The 17719-nt window shown below is 42.5% G+C and overlaps 1 protein-coding gene and 1 pseudogene across 2 annotated transcripts in view; both read right to left on the bottom strand.

Annotated features, from left to right (window-relative positions):
- Positions 1–17719, bottom strand: part of zc3h18 (zinc finger CCCH-type containing 18) — a 293021-nt gene that overhangs the window by 74312 nt on the left and 200990 nt on the right. For both annotated transcript variants that reach the window (XM_073070500.1, XM_073070499.1), the window contains exon 10: positions 5808–5996. In XM_073070500.1, the coding sequence (XP_072926601.1) occupies positions 5808–5996 (189 nt within the window). The remainder of the gene's footprint in view (positions 1–5807; positions 5997–17719) is intronic.
- On the bottom strand, positions 16793–17629 carry LOC140740890 (actin-related protein 2/3 complex subunit 4-like; annotated as a pseudogene).

Raw genomic sequence — 17719 nt, 5'->3', positions numbered from 1 at the left:
GGCTGTACCGCTTGACAATAAGTACACTTGTTTGAGTGCTGTTGGGGGGGGAGGGGAACAGCCAACCTGGGGGGAAGCAACAGTGGCTGTGCCTCTGGCACAGAGTCCAGCCCTGTGGCTTAGAAGAGTAGGGAAAGGAAGAGGACGGCAGTATTGATGGGGACTCTATAGTCAGGGGTTCAGACAGGAAAGAAACTCGGATTCCTGTGGATGCAGGAAAGTAACTCGGATGGTAGTTTGCCTCCCAGGTGCCGAAGTCTGGGATGTTTCTGATCGCGTCCAAGATATCCTCGGTGGGAGGGAGAACAGCCAGAGGTCGTGGTACATATTGGTACCAATGACATAGGTAGGAAAAGGGAAGAGGTCCTGAAAGAAGACTACAGGGAATTAGGAAGGAAGTTGAAAAGCAGGACCTCAAAGGTAGTAATCTCGGGATTACTGCCTGTGCCACGCGACAGTGAGAATAGGAATAGAATGAGGTGGATGATAAATGCGTGGCTGAGGGATTGGAGCAGGGGGCAGGGATTCAGATTTCTGGATCATTGGAACCTCTTTTGGGGCGGGTGTGACCTGTACAAAAAGGACGGGTTGCACTTGAATCCCAGGGGGACCAATATCCTGGCGGGCAGGTTTGATAGAGCTGTTGGGGAGGGTTTAAACTAGTTTGGCAGGGAGGTGGGAATCAGAATGTGAGTGCAGGGATTAAGGTAGAAGGACAAGGGCATGATGCTAAGAGTTCTGAGTCGATGAGGAAGGACAGGCAGGGGACAGAACATAATTGTAGCCAGTTAAAGGGGTTGAAATGTGTCTATTTCAATGCTATGAGTATTAGGAACAAGGAGGATGAACTTAGAGCATGGATTAGTACATGGAATTATGATGTTGTGGCCGTTACTGAAACATGGTTGGATGAAGGGCAGGATTGGATGATGCAGGTCCCGGGGTTCAGGTGTTTTAAAAGGAACAGGATGGGGGGGGGGTGTAGAAAGGGGGGGCGGGAGCGGCATTGCTGGTTGGGGATAGTATCATGGCTATAGAAAGGGAGGACGCTGCAGAAGGAGTGTCCACGGAGTCAGTCTGGGTGTAAGTCAGAAATAGGAAGGGATCAATCACTGTGCTGGGAGTAGTCTATAGGCCCCCAAATAGCCCTCAGGACACCAAGAAGCAGATAAGCAGGCAGATTTTAGAACGGAGCAGGAAATACAGGGTAGTAGTTATGGGTGATTTCAACTTCCCTCATATTGACTGGCACCTCCTGAGTGCAAGGGGGATAGATGGGGCTGAATTTGTCAGGTGTGTTCAAGAAGGATTCCTGACACAGTATGTGGACCGGCCAACGAGAGGAGAGGCTATACTGGATCTAGTTCTGGGTAATGAACCTGGTCAGGTAACAGACCTCTTGGTGGGGGAGCATTTTGGTGAGAGTGACCACAACTCCCTTAGCTTCAGCATAGCTATGGAAAGGGATAAAATCAGACGAAATGGTAAAGTGCTTAACTGGGGAAGGGCTAACTTTGAAGGGATGAGGCAGGAACTAGTGAGAGTAAATTGGAAACAGATGTTCATAGGGGAAAGCACATAAGTAATGTGGGCGAAGTTTAGGGACACTTGAGCAGGGTTCAGGATAGGTTTGTCCCACTGAGGCAAGGAAAAAATGGTAGGAAAAGGGAACCGTGGCTGACGAAACACGTGAGGCAACTCGTCAAGAGGAAAAAGGAAGCATATGTTAGATATAAGAAGCAGGAAGTAGGAGGGGCTTATGAGAAATATAGGGTAGCCAGGAAGGAGCTAAAGAAAGGACTTAGGAGAGCTTGAAGGGGGCATGAGAAGAATAGGAGGATGACGAGAACTAAGGTGGGACCGCTAAAGGATAAAGAGGGCGACATGTGCCTGGAGGCAGAGGAGGTTGGGGAGGTCCTAAATGAATACCTTGCTTCAGTATTCACAACCGAAAAGGATCTTGATCAGGATGAGGTCGAAGTAGAGTGGGCCTGTGTGCTGGACAATGTGGAGATTAAGGAAGAAGTAGTGCTGGATCTTCTTAAAAACATTAAGATTGATAAATCCCCAGGGCCGGAATTTGATACACCCCAGGTTGTTGTGGGAATTGACAGAAGAGATCGCAGGAGCATTAGCCATGATCTTTGAATCCTCTTTGGCTGCTGGGGAAGTGCTGGAGGACTGGAGAATGGCAAATATAGTTCCCTTGTTTAAAAAAGGTAATAGGGAGAAACCTGGGAACTATAGACTGGTGAGTCTTATGTTGGTGGTATGCAAATTACTGGAAAGGATTCTTAAGGATAGGATCTATGAGCATTTGGAGAAGTACAGTCTACTCATGGATAGTCAACATGGCTTTGTGAAGAGAAGATCGTGCCTCACGAGCCTGATTGAGTTTTTTGAAGAGGTAACAAAAGAAATTGATGAGGGTAGGGCAGTGGATGTGGTCTACATGGACTTCAGCAAAACATTTGACAAGGTCCCTAATGAGGGACTCATCCAGAAAGTCATGAGGCATGAGATGTGGAACCTTGGCTGTTTGGATGAAAAATTGGCTTAAAGGAAGAAAGCAGAGTGCCGCAGGGATCTTTCCTGGGACCCCTGCTATTTGTGATTTTTATAAATGACCTGGATGTAGAGGCGGAAGGATGAGTGAGTAAGTTTGTGGATGACACGAAGATTGGAGGAGTTGTGGATGGAGCTATAGGTGGTCGAAGGTTACAAGAGGATATGGACAGACTGCAGAGTTGGGCAGAAAAATGGCAGATGGAGTTCAATCCGGACAAGTGTGAGGTGATGCATTTTGGAAGGACAAACCAGAAGATTGAGTACAGGATTAATGGTCAGTTACTTAAGAGTGTGGGTGAACAAAGGGACCTTGGAGTTCAAATCCATACATCCCTCAAGGTCACTGCACAGGTTGATAGGGTAGTTAAGAAGGCCTATGGGATGCCAGGCTTCATTAACAGAGGGACTGAGTTCAAGAGTAGAGAGGTCATGTTGCAACTCTACAAATCTCTGGTGAGACCCCACTTAAGAGTATTGTGTTCAATTCTGGTCACCTCATTATAGGAAGGATGTGGAAGCTATGGAGAGGGTTCAGAGGAGATTTACCAGGATGTTGCCTGGTTTGGAGAACAAGTCATATGAAGCAAGGTTAGCAGAACTGGGACTTTTCTCTTTGGAGCGTAGAAGAATGAGAGGGGACTTGATAGAGGTCTACAAGATTATGAGAGGCATAGATAGGGTGGATAGTCAGTATCTGTTTCCCAGGGCACCAATAGCAAACACCAGAGGGCATATGTACAAAATTAAGGGAGGGAAGTTCAGGGGAGACATCAGGGGTAAGTATTTTACATGGAGGGTTGTGATTGCCTGGAATGACTTGCCAGGGATGGTGGTGGAGGCTAAAACATTAGGGGTATTTAAGAGCCTCTTAGACAGGCACATGGATGAAAGAAAAATGGAGGGTTATGGGGTAGTGTGGATTTAGTACTTTTTTTTAAAGGATTATATGGGTTGGCACAACATGGAGAGCTGAAGGGCCTGTACTGTGCCGTAGTGTTCTATGGTTAAGTGTTCTAAAGGGAGGATAAGGCAACTGTACTGACAAGGGAGGTCAAAGAAAGCAAAAGAGAGGGCATACCATATAGCAATATTGAGGGAAGGTAGAAGACTGGGAAGCTTTTAAAAAACAGAAGGTAACTAAAAAGAGAAAAGATGAAATATGAATGGAAACTAGCTTTTAATATAAAAGACAGCACCATAATTTTTTTCCAGACTATATAAACAGTATAAGAGAGATAAGAGTGGACATCCGACCGCTGGAAAATAATCTGGGAGAGGTAGCTATGAGGGGGAACAAAGAAATGTCTGATGAATTTAGAGTATTTTGGGTCAGTCCTCACTGTGGAAAACACTGGTAGAATGTCGGAAATGCGAGTTTCATTGCTTTTACTAAGGAGAAGGTGCTTGGGAAATTGAAAAGCCTGAAGGTTGATAAGTCACCTGGACCAAATGAACTACACCTCAGGGTTCTGAAAGAAGCAGCTGAAGAGACTGTGGAGTCATTAGTAATGATCTTTCAAGAATCACTAAATTCTTAAATGGCTCCTGAGGACTGGATAATTGCAAATGTCACACTACTCTTTAAGAAGTGTGAGAGGCAGAAGAAAAGAAATTATAGGTAAGTTAGCCTGACTTCAGTAGTTGGCAAGATAGACAATAGACAATAGGTGCAGAAGTAGACCATTCGGCCCTTCGAGCCTGCACCGCAATGTTGGAGTCCATCATTAAGGATGAGGTTTCAGGGTACTTAGAAGCACATAATAAAATAGGACACATTCGGTATGGTTTTCTGAAGGGGAAATCTTGCCTGACAAATCTGTTGGAACCTTTGAGGATATAATAAGCAGGATAGACAAAGGAAAGCCAGTGGATGTTGTTTATTTGGATTTTCCAAAGATCTTTCACAAGGCGTCATACATGAGGCTGCTTAGCAAAATAAGAGCCTGTGGTATTACAGGGAAGGTACTAGTATGGATAGAAGATTGACTCACCGGCAGGAGGCAAAGAGTAGGAATAAAGGGGGGCTTTACTGATTTGCTACCGGTGACTAGTGGTGCGCCGCAGGGGTTGGTGTTGGGACCGCTTCTTTTCACTGTGTATGTCAATTATTAGGATGAAGGTATTGATGGATTTGTGGCAAAGTTTGCTTATGATATGAAGATAGGTGGAGAGGCAGGCAGTGTTGAGGAAGCAGGGTATCTGAGACAGATTGGGGGAATGGGCAAATGGAATATAATGTAGAAAAGTTCATGGTCATGCACTTTGGCACAAGGAATAAAGAAGTGGACTATTATCTAAATGGAAGAAAATTCAAAATCAGAGGTGCAGAGGGACTTGGAAATCCTTGTGCAGGATTCCCTAAAGGTCAACTTGCAATTTGAGTCAGCGGTAAGGAAAGTAAATGTGATGTTGGCATTCATTTCAAGAGAACTAGAATATAAAAGCAAGGATGTAATTCTGAGTCTTTATAAGGCATTAGTCAGATCACACTTGGAGTATCGTGAGCAGATTTAGGTCCTTTATCTAAAAAAAGATGTGCTGGCATTGGAGAGGGTCCACAGGATGTTCATGAGAAGTGTGTTTGATGGGTCTGGGCCTGTACTCACTGGACATTAGAAGCATGAAGGGAAATCTCACTGAAAGTTATTGAAAGGTCTGGACAGAGTGGATGTAGAGAGGACATTTCCTATAGTGGGGCAGGTCTGCAACCAGAGAACATAGTCACAGAAATGAGAGACATTCATTTAAAACAGAGAAGAGGAAAAACTTCTTTAGCCAGAGGTCAGTGAATCTGTGGAATTCATTGCCATGGACAACTGAGCAGGCCAAGTCTTTGGATAAATTTGAAGTGGAGGTTGACAGGTTCTTTGATTAATCAGCGTGTCAAAGGTTACATGGAGAAGGCAGGAGAATGAGATTGAAAGGGATGATGGATCAGCCATTAGGAACGGTGGAGCAGACTCGATGAGCTGAATGGCCTAACTCTGCTCCAATGTCTATATTTCATTCAGCATTTGAGGCAATTTGTTATGTCACCTGAGACTAGTAAATTTCTACAGATTTTCTCGTGGAGTATTCTAACAGTTTTGCATCACTGTCTGGTATGGATCAGCAAAAGCTGCAGCAAGTTGCAAATTCTCCAGCTCTTATTGTAATTTATAGTTTTTAAAAATCATGTACTGCTGCTGCAAAACAACAAATTTCATGACATGTGCCTGTGATATTAAAACTGATTCTACCTTGACGAGCCAGACACTGAAACAGATGAACCAGATGTTCTTCGTCGCTTGCGTCCGCGTCCTGGCGATGCTGTCGAAACTGGCCTTTTTTTGGGTGACTTGGATCGGCGCCAGGGATCTTTCCATTCATCTGCCCGTTTCACTGTTGTCAGAGGAAGAGCTTCTTTCTTGGGTGTTTCTGCTTGTCGGCTAAAAAAAGACACTAGAATTAGTATTTCAATCATAGCACTTAGCACCTCTTAGCACTGCTGGACACTTAAAGGTTATATATTTCAGATCTTGGACCCTTCAGAGTTCCAAGGAAGTGTCAGAAACCTAGTATTAAAGTTTTTCTCTTTCCACAGAAGCTGTCTGACCTGGTGAATTTTCTCAGCAGTTATTGCTATTTCCATTTTCAGAAATCTGGTGTTTTTAAAAAATATATTTACTTGAAGGATCTCACCCACCCTGCTCAAGGAATGTTGGTCCCACTCCCATTGGGGAAGAGGCTAGGTATCTATTTATCTATGTAAATAAGCTATCTTGTGTATTTATATTTATTATGTTTTTATCATTGTGTTCTTTATCTTGTGTTATTTTTGTGCTGCTTTGGATCTGGAGTAACAATTATTTCATGACATTAAACAATCTTGAATCTTGACTATCCTTTTAGACCTCCTTCCTTGTTGTCAAGGAATGCTGGTACTTACTAGGAATATATTATTGGAAGAATGCAATTAAACTACAGCGAATGCAGAGGAGAATCACAATGATGTTGCCTGGACAGGAGGTGGGTAAGAAGAGAAATTAGACGGCTGGAATTGTTTTCTCTGGAGCAAAGGAGGCTGAGTGGTGATATGATAGAGGTGCTAAAATTCTGAGAAGAAAAAAGAAAATAGGTAAGGTATGTAGCTAGATTCTGTTTCCTTTGACAGGAGTGCCTAATACCACAGGTTGAAGGTGAGAGGGAAGAGATTTAAAGGGGATTTGAAGGGGTAATTCACCCCCAACACACACAGCCTTTGGCACCTAGAATAAGCTGAGAGAGGTGGTGGCAGAGGCAAGGCAGAAACAGCAATGAATTTTAAGCAGCATGTGGACAGTGTTTGAATGGAAAAAGCATTAAGCAGGGGACCCCAAGCATAGAGGGACAATGTAGGTGGTGGGATTATTTTTTTTTAAAAATTTTGTTTAAAGATACAGTGCGGAACAGGCCCCTCCAGCCCTTTGAACTACACCGCCTAGCAACCCACCAATTCAACCCTCTTTTAATTACAGGACAATCTACAATGGCAAATCAACCAACTAACCAGTATGCCTTTGAAATGTGGGAGGAAACCAGAGTACCTGGAAGAAACACATGCACACATGGGAGGGATGTACAAACTTGCTTGTAGAAGACACTGGAACTGAACGCTGACGGCCTAAGCTGTAATAGCGTCGTGTTAACCACTACATTACTATGGTGCGCTACAGTAGATGTATATGATGGCTGTCATAGATGCAGGGGGCTGAAGTGTCTGTTTCTAAGCTATACAGCTTTATACCTCCAAATCAGGGGTTTCCAACCTTCTTTATGCTATGGGTCCCTAGCATTAACAGTGGGGTCCATGGAACCCCTGCTCTACGTCATGCAAAGCTTGTGCAGAAGATTCCATTCTGAATTCTTCAGTGTAGAGCACTGGTTTCTAGCTGTACAATATATACCTAGTGGCTGTCAGGATGGGCTGCCAAAAAGAGTTCAATTCTGTTCATCCTCCAGGTAAGTTAAATAGAATACCTGATTTTCAGCCTCAGTTGAAAATAGCTATTTTAAGTGGAGAATTAATGACATTATAAAACTTCTGTCAAATTGTAGGGTGGTGGTAAATTAGCTGGTGCTAACACCTATTATGACTAGTGAGACACCACCCTCAGACACCTGGACGTTTATAACTCTTCCTTGCTACGTCAAACTGTTGCACATTTACCTGAAAAGCCTGAAGGTAGAAAGCGGGAAGATTAATTAACCTCAGATTTTTAAAAAAAATCTTGATTATTATGCAGTTATGCCTCCATGATTAAAGAGAATATGATTGGAGCCAAGCAGAGAAGAGAAACCTGGATAAACACTAAACAGTACACTTCAATCTAAACCAGCAACTGGGATGAGTTACTAGGGACAGGCATTTTTGCAGCATGTTGTTTGCTGAAGTCTTTAACCTTTTCTCCCAGGGACCATAATGAATAATGAAACATTTTAAAGCAATAAATAACTGCCAAACAAGCAATGCTTTAACATATGTGTGCAGGTCACATGACAAAGCATCAAACGTCACTACTGAGTGGCATTACATCAAAGACTGTGATAAAATGCCTTCCGCAAACTTTAAAAAAACAGGCACCTAGCCTTGGGACCTGCAAGGTAAAGGTAATCAGTCAAAAAACATGTAAAAGTTGGGTCATAAATCAAACAGGTTGGAGATTTCTGAATTCTAAGATTCTAATGTCGGATTACAAGTCCTTCAACTGAATGAAAGAAAAATCTATTTCCCTGAAAACTGTGATGCAATGAGATCACAGGGATTCATTTATTTATTTATCAACATCATAAATAATTTGCCTCAACAGCCATTGCAAAGCAAGAGAGAAATCAGAAATGTGCACCATGGTAAATTATTTCACCGTGCAACCAACAGTAAATGATGCATTTCATTCCAATGCTGACAGTAAAGGCAACAATGAAGTATTTCTGACCTACACACACAAAACGCTGGCGGAAAACTGAAACATTTGCAGAATCTTGTGTTCAGGTAATTCTGACTTACACCCTACACAAAACCGTGTCAATGAGATACAGCCTAGTACCAGGCCACTTCAGGCCAATGAGCCTGTGCCAGCCAATTACACCCATGTGACCAATTAACCTACTGACCCATACTTCTTTGGAATGTGGGAAGAAATTGGAGCACTCGGAGGAAATTCATGTGGGCACAGGGAAAATGTGCAAACTACTTACAGACAGCAGCAGATTAGCAACTCAGAGTTTTAAGTGCTCTGAACAGTGAGAAAGACTTAAGGAACAGGAGCAACACAGACTTAGCTGGGCTATGCAATTGGAATGGAGAAGCCATAGCTGTCTTAGTATACTAGGATTTTAGGGAGACTGAAGGAGGACGACAAAATTTAACCTACTCTGCACGAGAACCAACCCACTAAACCCCATCCCTGTAAGATCTGATTGTGTCACTGCACAGGATCCGAAAAAGCTGAAGAAAGTTGTAAACTCAGTCAGCTCCATCATGGGCACCAGCCTCCCCAGCATCCAGGACACCTTCAAAAGGCGATGCCTCAAAGAGAAGCATCCATCATTACGGACACCCATTACCAAGGACATGCGCTTTCTCATTAGCGCTATCAAGGAGGAGTTACAAGAGCCTACAGAGAGACACTCAACACTTCAGAAACAGCTTCTTCCCTTCTGCCATCAGATAACACATATACTCTGCTCAAAATATATATTTATTTTGTTTGCAACACGAGTGAATCTGCAGATGCTGGAAATAAATAAAAAACACGAAATGCTGGCAGAACTCAGCAGGCCAGACAGCATCTATGGGAGGAGGTAATAACGATGTTTTGGGCTGAAACCCTTCATCAGGAGTGAAGTAACATGGGATGGTCGAGGGGGGATAAGAAGTGGGGGGAGGGATAAAGTAGAGAGCTGGGAAGTGATAGGCTGGAGGGAAATGGGCTGGGGGAAGGTGGAGAATTATGGGAAATAAAAGAGAAAGAAAGGTAGGGCTGGGGGGAGAGATTATAGTGAGGGGGGAAAAAGAGAGAGAAAGAGAACCAGACTAAAATAATAGATAGGGATGGGGGTAAGGGTGGGGGGGCAGGGGTATCAACGGAGGTCAGTGAGTTGGATGTTCATGCCGGCAGGAAGGAGGCTACCTAGGTGGGAGATAAGGTATTGCTCCATCGACCTGCGTGTGGCCTCATCTTGACGGTAGAGGAGGCCATGGACAGACATGTCGGAGTGGGAGTGGTCTGTGGAATTGAAGTCTGTGGCCACAGGGAGATCCTGCCACTGCTGGAGGACCGAGCGCCGGTGTTCGGCGAAACGGTCTCCCAGTCTGCGGCGGGTCTCCCCAATGTATAAATGGCCACATCGGGAGCACCGGATACAGTATATCACCCCAGTTGACTCGCAGGTGAAGCGGTGCCTCACCTGAAAGGACTGTCTGGGGCCTGGGATGGTGGTGAGGGAAGAAGTGTGGGGGCAGGTGTAGCACTTCTTCCGTTTGCAGGGATGAGTGCCGGGAAGGAGGTCTGTGGGGAGGGATGGGGGGGGGGGAATGAATGGACATGGGAGTCGGGTAGGGAGCGATCCCTACGGAAAGCCGAGAGTGGGGGGGAGGGGAAGATGTGGTTGGTGGTGGGATCATGTAGGAGGTGGCGGATGTTACAGAGGATTGCCACACACTTCAATTGTCCTCCAGCAGTGGTGGGATCTCCCTGTGGCCACACACTTCAATTCCACAGACCACTCCCACTCCGACATGTCTGTCCATGGCCTCCTCTACCGTCAAGATGAGGCCACACGCAGGTCGATGGAGCAATACCTTATCTCCCGCCTAGGTAGCCTCCTTCCTGCTGGCATGAACATCCAACTCACTGACCTCCGTTGATACCCCTGCCCCCCCACCCTTACCCCCATCCCTATCTATTATTTTAGTCTGGTTCTCTTTCTCTCTCTTTTCCCCCCTCACTATAATCTCTCCCCCCAGCCCTACCTTTCTTTCTCTTTTATTTCCCATAATTCTCTACCTTCCCCCTAGCCCATTTCCCTCCAGCCTATTACTTCCCAGCTCTCTACTTTATCCCTCCCCCCACTTCTTATCCCCCCTCGACCATCCCATGTTACTTCACTCCTGATGAAGGGTTTCGGCCCGAAACGTCGTTATTACCTCCTCCCATAGATGCTGTCTGGCCTGCTGAGTCCTGCCAGCATTTCATGATTTTTATTTATTTTGTTTCTTTTATTTGCACAACACACACATATATAAAAACAAATTTCACAACATATGCCAGTGATATCAAATCTGATTCAGGCTCTGTGTGTCAGGTTACGAACAGACTGCAAGAAATCAGTTGGGTTGGCTTGGATTAAGGCAAACCTATGTCAATCAGGTCAAGTACATTGTAGGACCAGGGAGATCTGCTGTCTCCTTGCTTAGATTGTTAGATTTATAATGATTTTATGTCAGGTTCAAACAAACAGATGTCAATTTTGCTATGTAGTGAGATAAGAAAAGCAAAGTGGAGGGATTGAGAGGTGATGTAGGCAGCAGTTTTCAGTTGCATTTTGATATGTAACTGAACAATTTAATACAGTGGATTCCAGTTAATTGGACCATTGGTTAATCAGGGCAGCCACTATTTGAGACATCTCTTAAAGAAACAAAAACAAATTGTGTAAAGAGCTGGGATTCCCTTAGTTTATTTTGGACACTGTACCACTTAACTGGGAAGAAACTGTTGCTGAACAGTTTCTAACTAGCATCAGTCGTTATGGCTGTTAGACAGGACACCGTGCTTACAGCAAACAGTTTTTAAATAGTGTTAGTTGTGTGTTCATGTTCAAAATGTAGTGATTTTTTTTGTCACTGTTAGTTGGCAAAAAATAAGCAGCAAGACAATTCAGAACAGTTTTGCTCACTACGGTTTCAAGCATTCAGACCTTGAGATTTCATAAACGGCTGGAATGAAAATGAAACAATTCACAACCTTTCACAAGTTAGGAACTACGAAGAATTGGAGAATGCAATCATTGAAAGCATTGTTTGAATGCAGTCCATGATATGCATTACATGTCAGCTCTAATTTTGTTCATTTACAGTCAATCAAAAAAACATGGCAGTGTACACTGGACGAATTCCTCAGTCGATAACTATTCAATTAATATACAGTTTTATCGTACTGTAGTAGTATTGATTAATCCTACTAATTTATTCTGTATTTAATTTAAATACATAATTTGTTATTCAGTTAGCCAGTAGTTTGTCTTTTTTTAAAAAAACTTTAAAAACCCATTTCCACGAAGCTTCAGCTAGTTGGGCAGCTGCATAATTAGGCAAAATGTACTGGTCCCGAAGTGTTCCCGATTATCCAGGTCCACTGTATATAGAAAATGTCAAGAATTATTGAGCAAATGTGAGGTGCCACACTTCAGCTGATCAAATGTAAGAGGAAAAACAAGTTCAAGAGCTGGGAAGTTATGTTACAGCTATACTCAGCTTGGATTAGACTGCAATTCTGTTTGCCCGTTACAGCAAGGATGTGGAGCCTTAGAAAGGGTGCAGAAGATGTTTACCAAGATGCTGCCAAGCTTAAAAGGTATATGCTGTAAGGAGAGGTTGGACAAACTTGGGTTGTTTTCTCTGCATCAGAGGCTGAGGGAACACACGATATAAGTTTCTAAGATTATACTAGTTGCTTCCAACATATTTCTCTTTTCACCATTTATACCTTTCAGCAATCCCTTTGCAAGTTGGGAAAATCTGTTTTTGACGAATGGAGGCAGGGGAATGTGGTGAGCAAATGAGAAGAATTCTGATTTAAAGTGGATCTCCATCACTGACACCCTACAAGAGCCAAAGAAGATAACTGAATCACAGTGCAAAGATTTGACAGTCTCCATTCTAAATCATGCACCTAGTCCGCCTTTGTAATGGGAACTAGTTTATAATTATACCTGGTTTTCCAAATGTATGCAAAAACCTAAGAGAACAATATGAGGAGAGGCTGAGTGAGCTAGGGGTTTTCTCTTTGGAATGCAGGAGATGAAAGGCGACTTGGAGGTGTACAAGATGATAAGAGATGTAATAGAGTGGACAGCTCGAGACATTCCACCCCAGGGCAGCAATGGCTAAAATGAGAGGTCATAATTTTAAGGTAATTGGAAGAAACAATCCGGGGTGGGGGGGTAGTGTCAGAGGTATAAATATTTTAAATTAGTGGTGAGTGTGCGGTGCTAGTGGTAGATACATTAGGGACATTTAAGAGACTCTAAGATGAATACATAGATGACAGAAAAATAAAGGACTATGTGGAAGGGAAGGGTTAGATTGATCTTTGAGTAGATTAAAATATCGGCATAACATCTTGGGCTGAAGAGCCTGTTTTGTGCTGTAAAGTTCTACACAAATAAAAAAGCAATGATATGTGATGACAAGAGCAAAATACCACAGATACTGGAAATAATAAAAAATAAATTGAAAGTACTGGAAATACTCAAGTTAGTCAGCCAATTGAGTAAGAGAAAACTTAAAACAAGAGAAAATCTGCAGATGCTGGAAATCCAAGCAACACACACAAAATGCTGGAAAATCTCAGCAGGGCAGGCAGCATCTATGGGAAAAAGTACAGTTGTTATTTTGGGCCGCAGCCCTTTGGCAAGACATAACACAACAAAACTTAACATTTTAAGTCAATGACCATATATTAAATGGTCTCCAGACGTCTCAGATGTCTCCAGATTCCAGTACTTTCTATTGACCAGAACGATAATGGTTTATGTCTTGATGATGAATTCACAGTACAACTTCACTAAAGATTGAGGATACTCTTTTTACTCCAGCATGCAAGCTCCCATCACACAGCTGTCAATTATCAAGACTATTTAATTTCATTTCCAGTACACTAGTGTAAAGGAGAACAAAGTAATTATTACCCTGGTTTCAATGCAACACAAAAAAAAACAGCACAGGAAGATAAAGAATAATAAAAATACAATAAATATAAATACAGAAATAGGATAGATTTTATGCACAAGAGTATCTATACATAAGGTGACTCTGACAGGTTGGGGGTGTGGAGGGGTGGGTTAGTGGGGGAAAGTGTTGATCAACCTTTCTGATTGGGCAAGGTGTTTGAGTCTGGTGCTCCTATGTAGCCTCCTCCCTGATGGGAGTGGGGCACCAACCTTTCCTGAGTCTCATTAGAGATGTTTTTTTTAGTTAGCTAGAAACAATTTACGTCAAGCTTTATGAGTCTCATTCCTTTCTGTCAAAGGAATCAAGCTCTTCCACATACCAGTTCAGCTGGGACATTTCATTAGGGTGTTTACCAATTTCACCTATCTACAGGACAATCTGGGGTAGTGTGTTCTGGGTCACGCATTTGGGATCATACACAAAATTACATTAGCATTCATCACTTTCAAGAAATAGGAAGGAAAGCGAAGGGGGAGTTTAGATTAAACATTATAACTGCATGTGAGAAAGTCACATTACTTAACTTGCTCTGTGAGATATAGTTACTGCGAGCTTTAAAGGAAGTTTACTCACACTTGGAGTCATAGACCTCAGTGATAAAAACAAAAAGCCAGAAGCTTGAAAAGTCAGAGGTTAACTCTAAGACAAAACACCCTGGAAATGGATAGTCATACATAAACTATTTAATAATAAATAATCTTATTGTCTGGAACACTCTTCTGGAGAAAAAGCTTAGGATTCTTGAAACAGCCTGGATCTAGTAACAATAAATTGGTTGTTTCTCACTGAAATGAGTGAAATTAGAATGATTCCAGAACACAACTTCTCAGTTCTTCCCAGAATATGAAAACAAATCAAATCATGCAGCTTTTATAGCTTCCTCATTCAACTCAAGATTTTTTCTTTGTTAAATGCTTGTTTCAATGATCTTTCATTCAGGTTAAAGAAATGGCAAGGGAAACAATGGCAAGAGAACTCAATTGGGTTAGGAACACACTTCATTTATCACTGTATTGTTTCTGGATAGGGGAAAAAGACTAATGTTCTCAGAGTCGGTCTGAAGTAAAAGTCAAAAAGTAAAAGTTAAAAAAAAGTACCTTATGATCAGACACTCCTGTGCCTAGCGTCACTTTATGGACATACAATCAAAGTTCAAAGTAAATTTATTATCAAAGTATATATACGCACTCACATACAACTCCAGGATTCATTTTCTTGCAGGTATTCACAGTAAACACAAGAAACACAATAGAATCAATGAAAGAATGCACCCAACAGGATGGACAACAACCAATGTGCAAAAAAAAACTGTGCAAGTATAAAAAGAAAGAAAAAAATTACAATAATAAATAAATAAATAAAAAATATCAAGAACATGAGATGTAAAGTCCTTGAAAGTGAGTCCAGAGCTTGGAGGAACAGTTCAGTGATGGTGTGAGTGAAGTTATCCCCTCTAGCCAAAGGCCGGATGGTTGAGGGGTAATAACTGTTCCTGAACCTGGTGGTGTGAGCCCTGAGGCTCCTGTACATTCCTCCTGATGGCAGCAATGAGAAGAGAGCATGGCCTGGATTATATCAATGTATATAAGCTATCATAGGTATTTACACTTATTGTGTTTTAATAAGTATTAAAACACTTGTAGCATAGGCAACTGCCGGTCTTCCATATAACCCTGCCCAGGCCTGCGCCCTGGAAACTTTCCAAGGTGCAAATCCATGATCTCTTGAGACTAATGGATGCCTATATATATCTAATGGTCATTTTTGCACTTTATCATCTGGTTTTCTTGTACTTGAGAGAGACATGGATTAATGCAGTCCAAGGTGAGGAGAGGGAGGATTAATACATTTTGGCCTTTAAAAATGCAACAAAATCACCTACTTGATTCTGAGCATGTTCAATAAATATAAAAGACATACATAACATGGTAAGCAGCCTGGGGGTATTTCTAAAGGAAGTTTTAAGATGGGAAGAATTTGTGATAGCAAACAGAATTTAGAACTGAAGGAGAAAGCTGATAGGCGGCTGAATTAATCATTCATTCCATTACTGATGAGGTAAAAGGATGCACTTCCTTAATCTGCACCGTAAACATCGGATGTACCTAGACAATATACAGTGATGCAATTTGTTTTCAATCAATTGGAGGAAGTTAGCTTTTAGACTTTAAACTTGCTACAATTAGATTGCATCAATGTATTGAAAAAAAACAGTGCTTCACTGGATGTGTGAATAATTATCTGACCACACAATCCATCATTAGATTCATCAATTTATTATGAAACACAAACAAGAAAAAATCTGCAGATGCTGGAAATCCAAGCAACACACACAAAATGCTGGAAAATCTCAGCAGGCCTGGCAGTATCTATGGAAGAGTACAGTCGACGTTTTGGGCCGAGGCCCTTCATCAGTATTGGATTAAAAAAATGATGAGTAACAGAATAAGAAGGTGAGGGAAGGGGAAGAAGGTGATAGATGAAATTGGGAGGGGCACAGTGGTTAAGTAAAGAGCTGGGAAGTTGCTTAGTGAAAGATATATAGGGCTGGAGAAGGGGTTGTCTGATAGGAGAGGACAGAAGTCCATGGAAGAAAGAAAATGAGGAGGAGCACCAGTGGGAGATGATGGGCAGGTAAGAAGATAAGGTGAGAGGGAAATGGGAATGGAGAATGGTGAGGGGGGGGGGGGGGGGAAGAGACAGTACTGGAAGTTCGAGAAATCTAAGTTCATGCCATCAGTTTGGAGGCTACCCAAATGGAATATAAGGTGTTGCTTCTCCAACCTGAGTGTGGCCTCATCACAACAGTAGAGGAAGACATGGACTGACATGTCAGAATGGGAATGGGAAGTGCCCATAAGACATAGGAATAAACCATTTGGCCCATCAGTCTGCTTTGTCATTCCATTGTGGCCAATGGAATTATCCCTCTCAAACTCATTCACCTGCTTCACCTCGTAACCTTTGACACCCTGACTAATCAAGAACCTATTAACTTTCACTTTAAATATACTCAAAGACTTGGTCTCCACAGCCACCTGTGGCAATGAATTCTACAGATTCACTACCCTCAGGCTAACAAAATTCCTCCATCTCTATTCTAAATGGACATCCCTCTAGTCCTCCCCACATCCACTCTATCAAAACCTTTCAATGAGAACCCCCCTCCACCCCCAGCCTATTCTTCTAAACTCCAGCAAACAGAGGCCCACGGTCATAATCATTCTCATGAACCTCCTCTGGATCCTCTTTTTTTTATGAATGAAAGTTTTTATTTTTCAAAATACAAATGTATAGCTCGGTCCCTTCAATTTGTGAAAGAACTAATTACAGCAGATAATATGCTGCTGTAAATACAGTATCAATTGAAAAATTATTTGTTAATAATAAAGCCAGCAGTCTGGTTGAGTTATTATACAAGCTCCTTCCAGCAAGCTGGTCAGGATATTGTTTGAGCCTCCTTTCAGCAGATGATTACACCCACCCCTGCCCCAAAGCTTCTTTCCAGCAATGCAGTTTCACATAGTTCCTCGTAACCTTGATCTTGACAGTTGAAAGCAAACGCAAGCAGCATCAGAAATTTTTGAGGAACTCCTCTGCAACGATGCGAGCTCTGGCATTTAATGACAGTTTCATTTCACTGACTTCTTTATCAATCTCCTCCATGAAGTGGGATGACAAAATCAACCAATTTGTGTTTGTACATTTGTTCAGTGTGGAACTTGTGATCAGGAAGCTGATATCGTAACCCTCAACAGCCTTTCTCTGGAGGATGAAGAAATTCTCTGCTCGCATCATCATAAACCTCATGAATTTGTGACAAAGGATCTTTTCAATCTCATCTGCCTGCTTGATTGCAATGCTGACTCATACAGAGTTTATTGAGCCCTCAATAAGGCCCTTCTCCTTCTCATTCCTGCTGATGATCAAAGGCTGCAGTAGAAGCTCTTTACTGCTCCTCATTTCCACTTCGGGTTTATTATGCTTCTCCACTACCTGTGATGAGAAGTTTTCCAGACACAGTGCTGCTTGAAGGGTGGCACGAACGGCATTCAGATATGGCTGAAGTGTTGCCATCTTGTCTTCCCAGAAAGTGGAAACGACTTCTGGATCCTCTTCAATGCCAGTGCATCTCTTCTAAGATAAGGAGCCCAAAACTGCTCACAAAACTCCAAG

The sequence above is a fragment of the Hemitrygon akajei genome, chromosome 17, assembly GCF_048418815.1.
Source record: "Hemitrygon akajei chromosome 17, sHemAka1.3, whole genome shotgun sequence".
NCBI lineage: Eukaryota > Metazoa > Chordata > Chondrichthyes > Myliobatiformes > Dasyatidae > Hemitrygon > Hemitrygon akajei.
The sequence above is the reverse complement of the archived record's forward strand: the minus strand, read 5'-3'. Positions and strand labels throughout refer to the sequence as shown.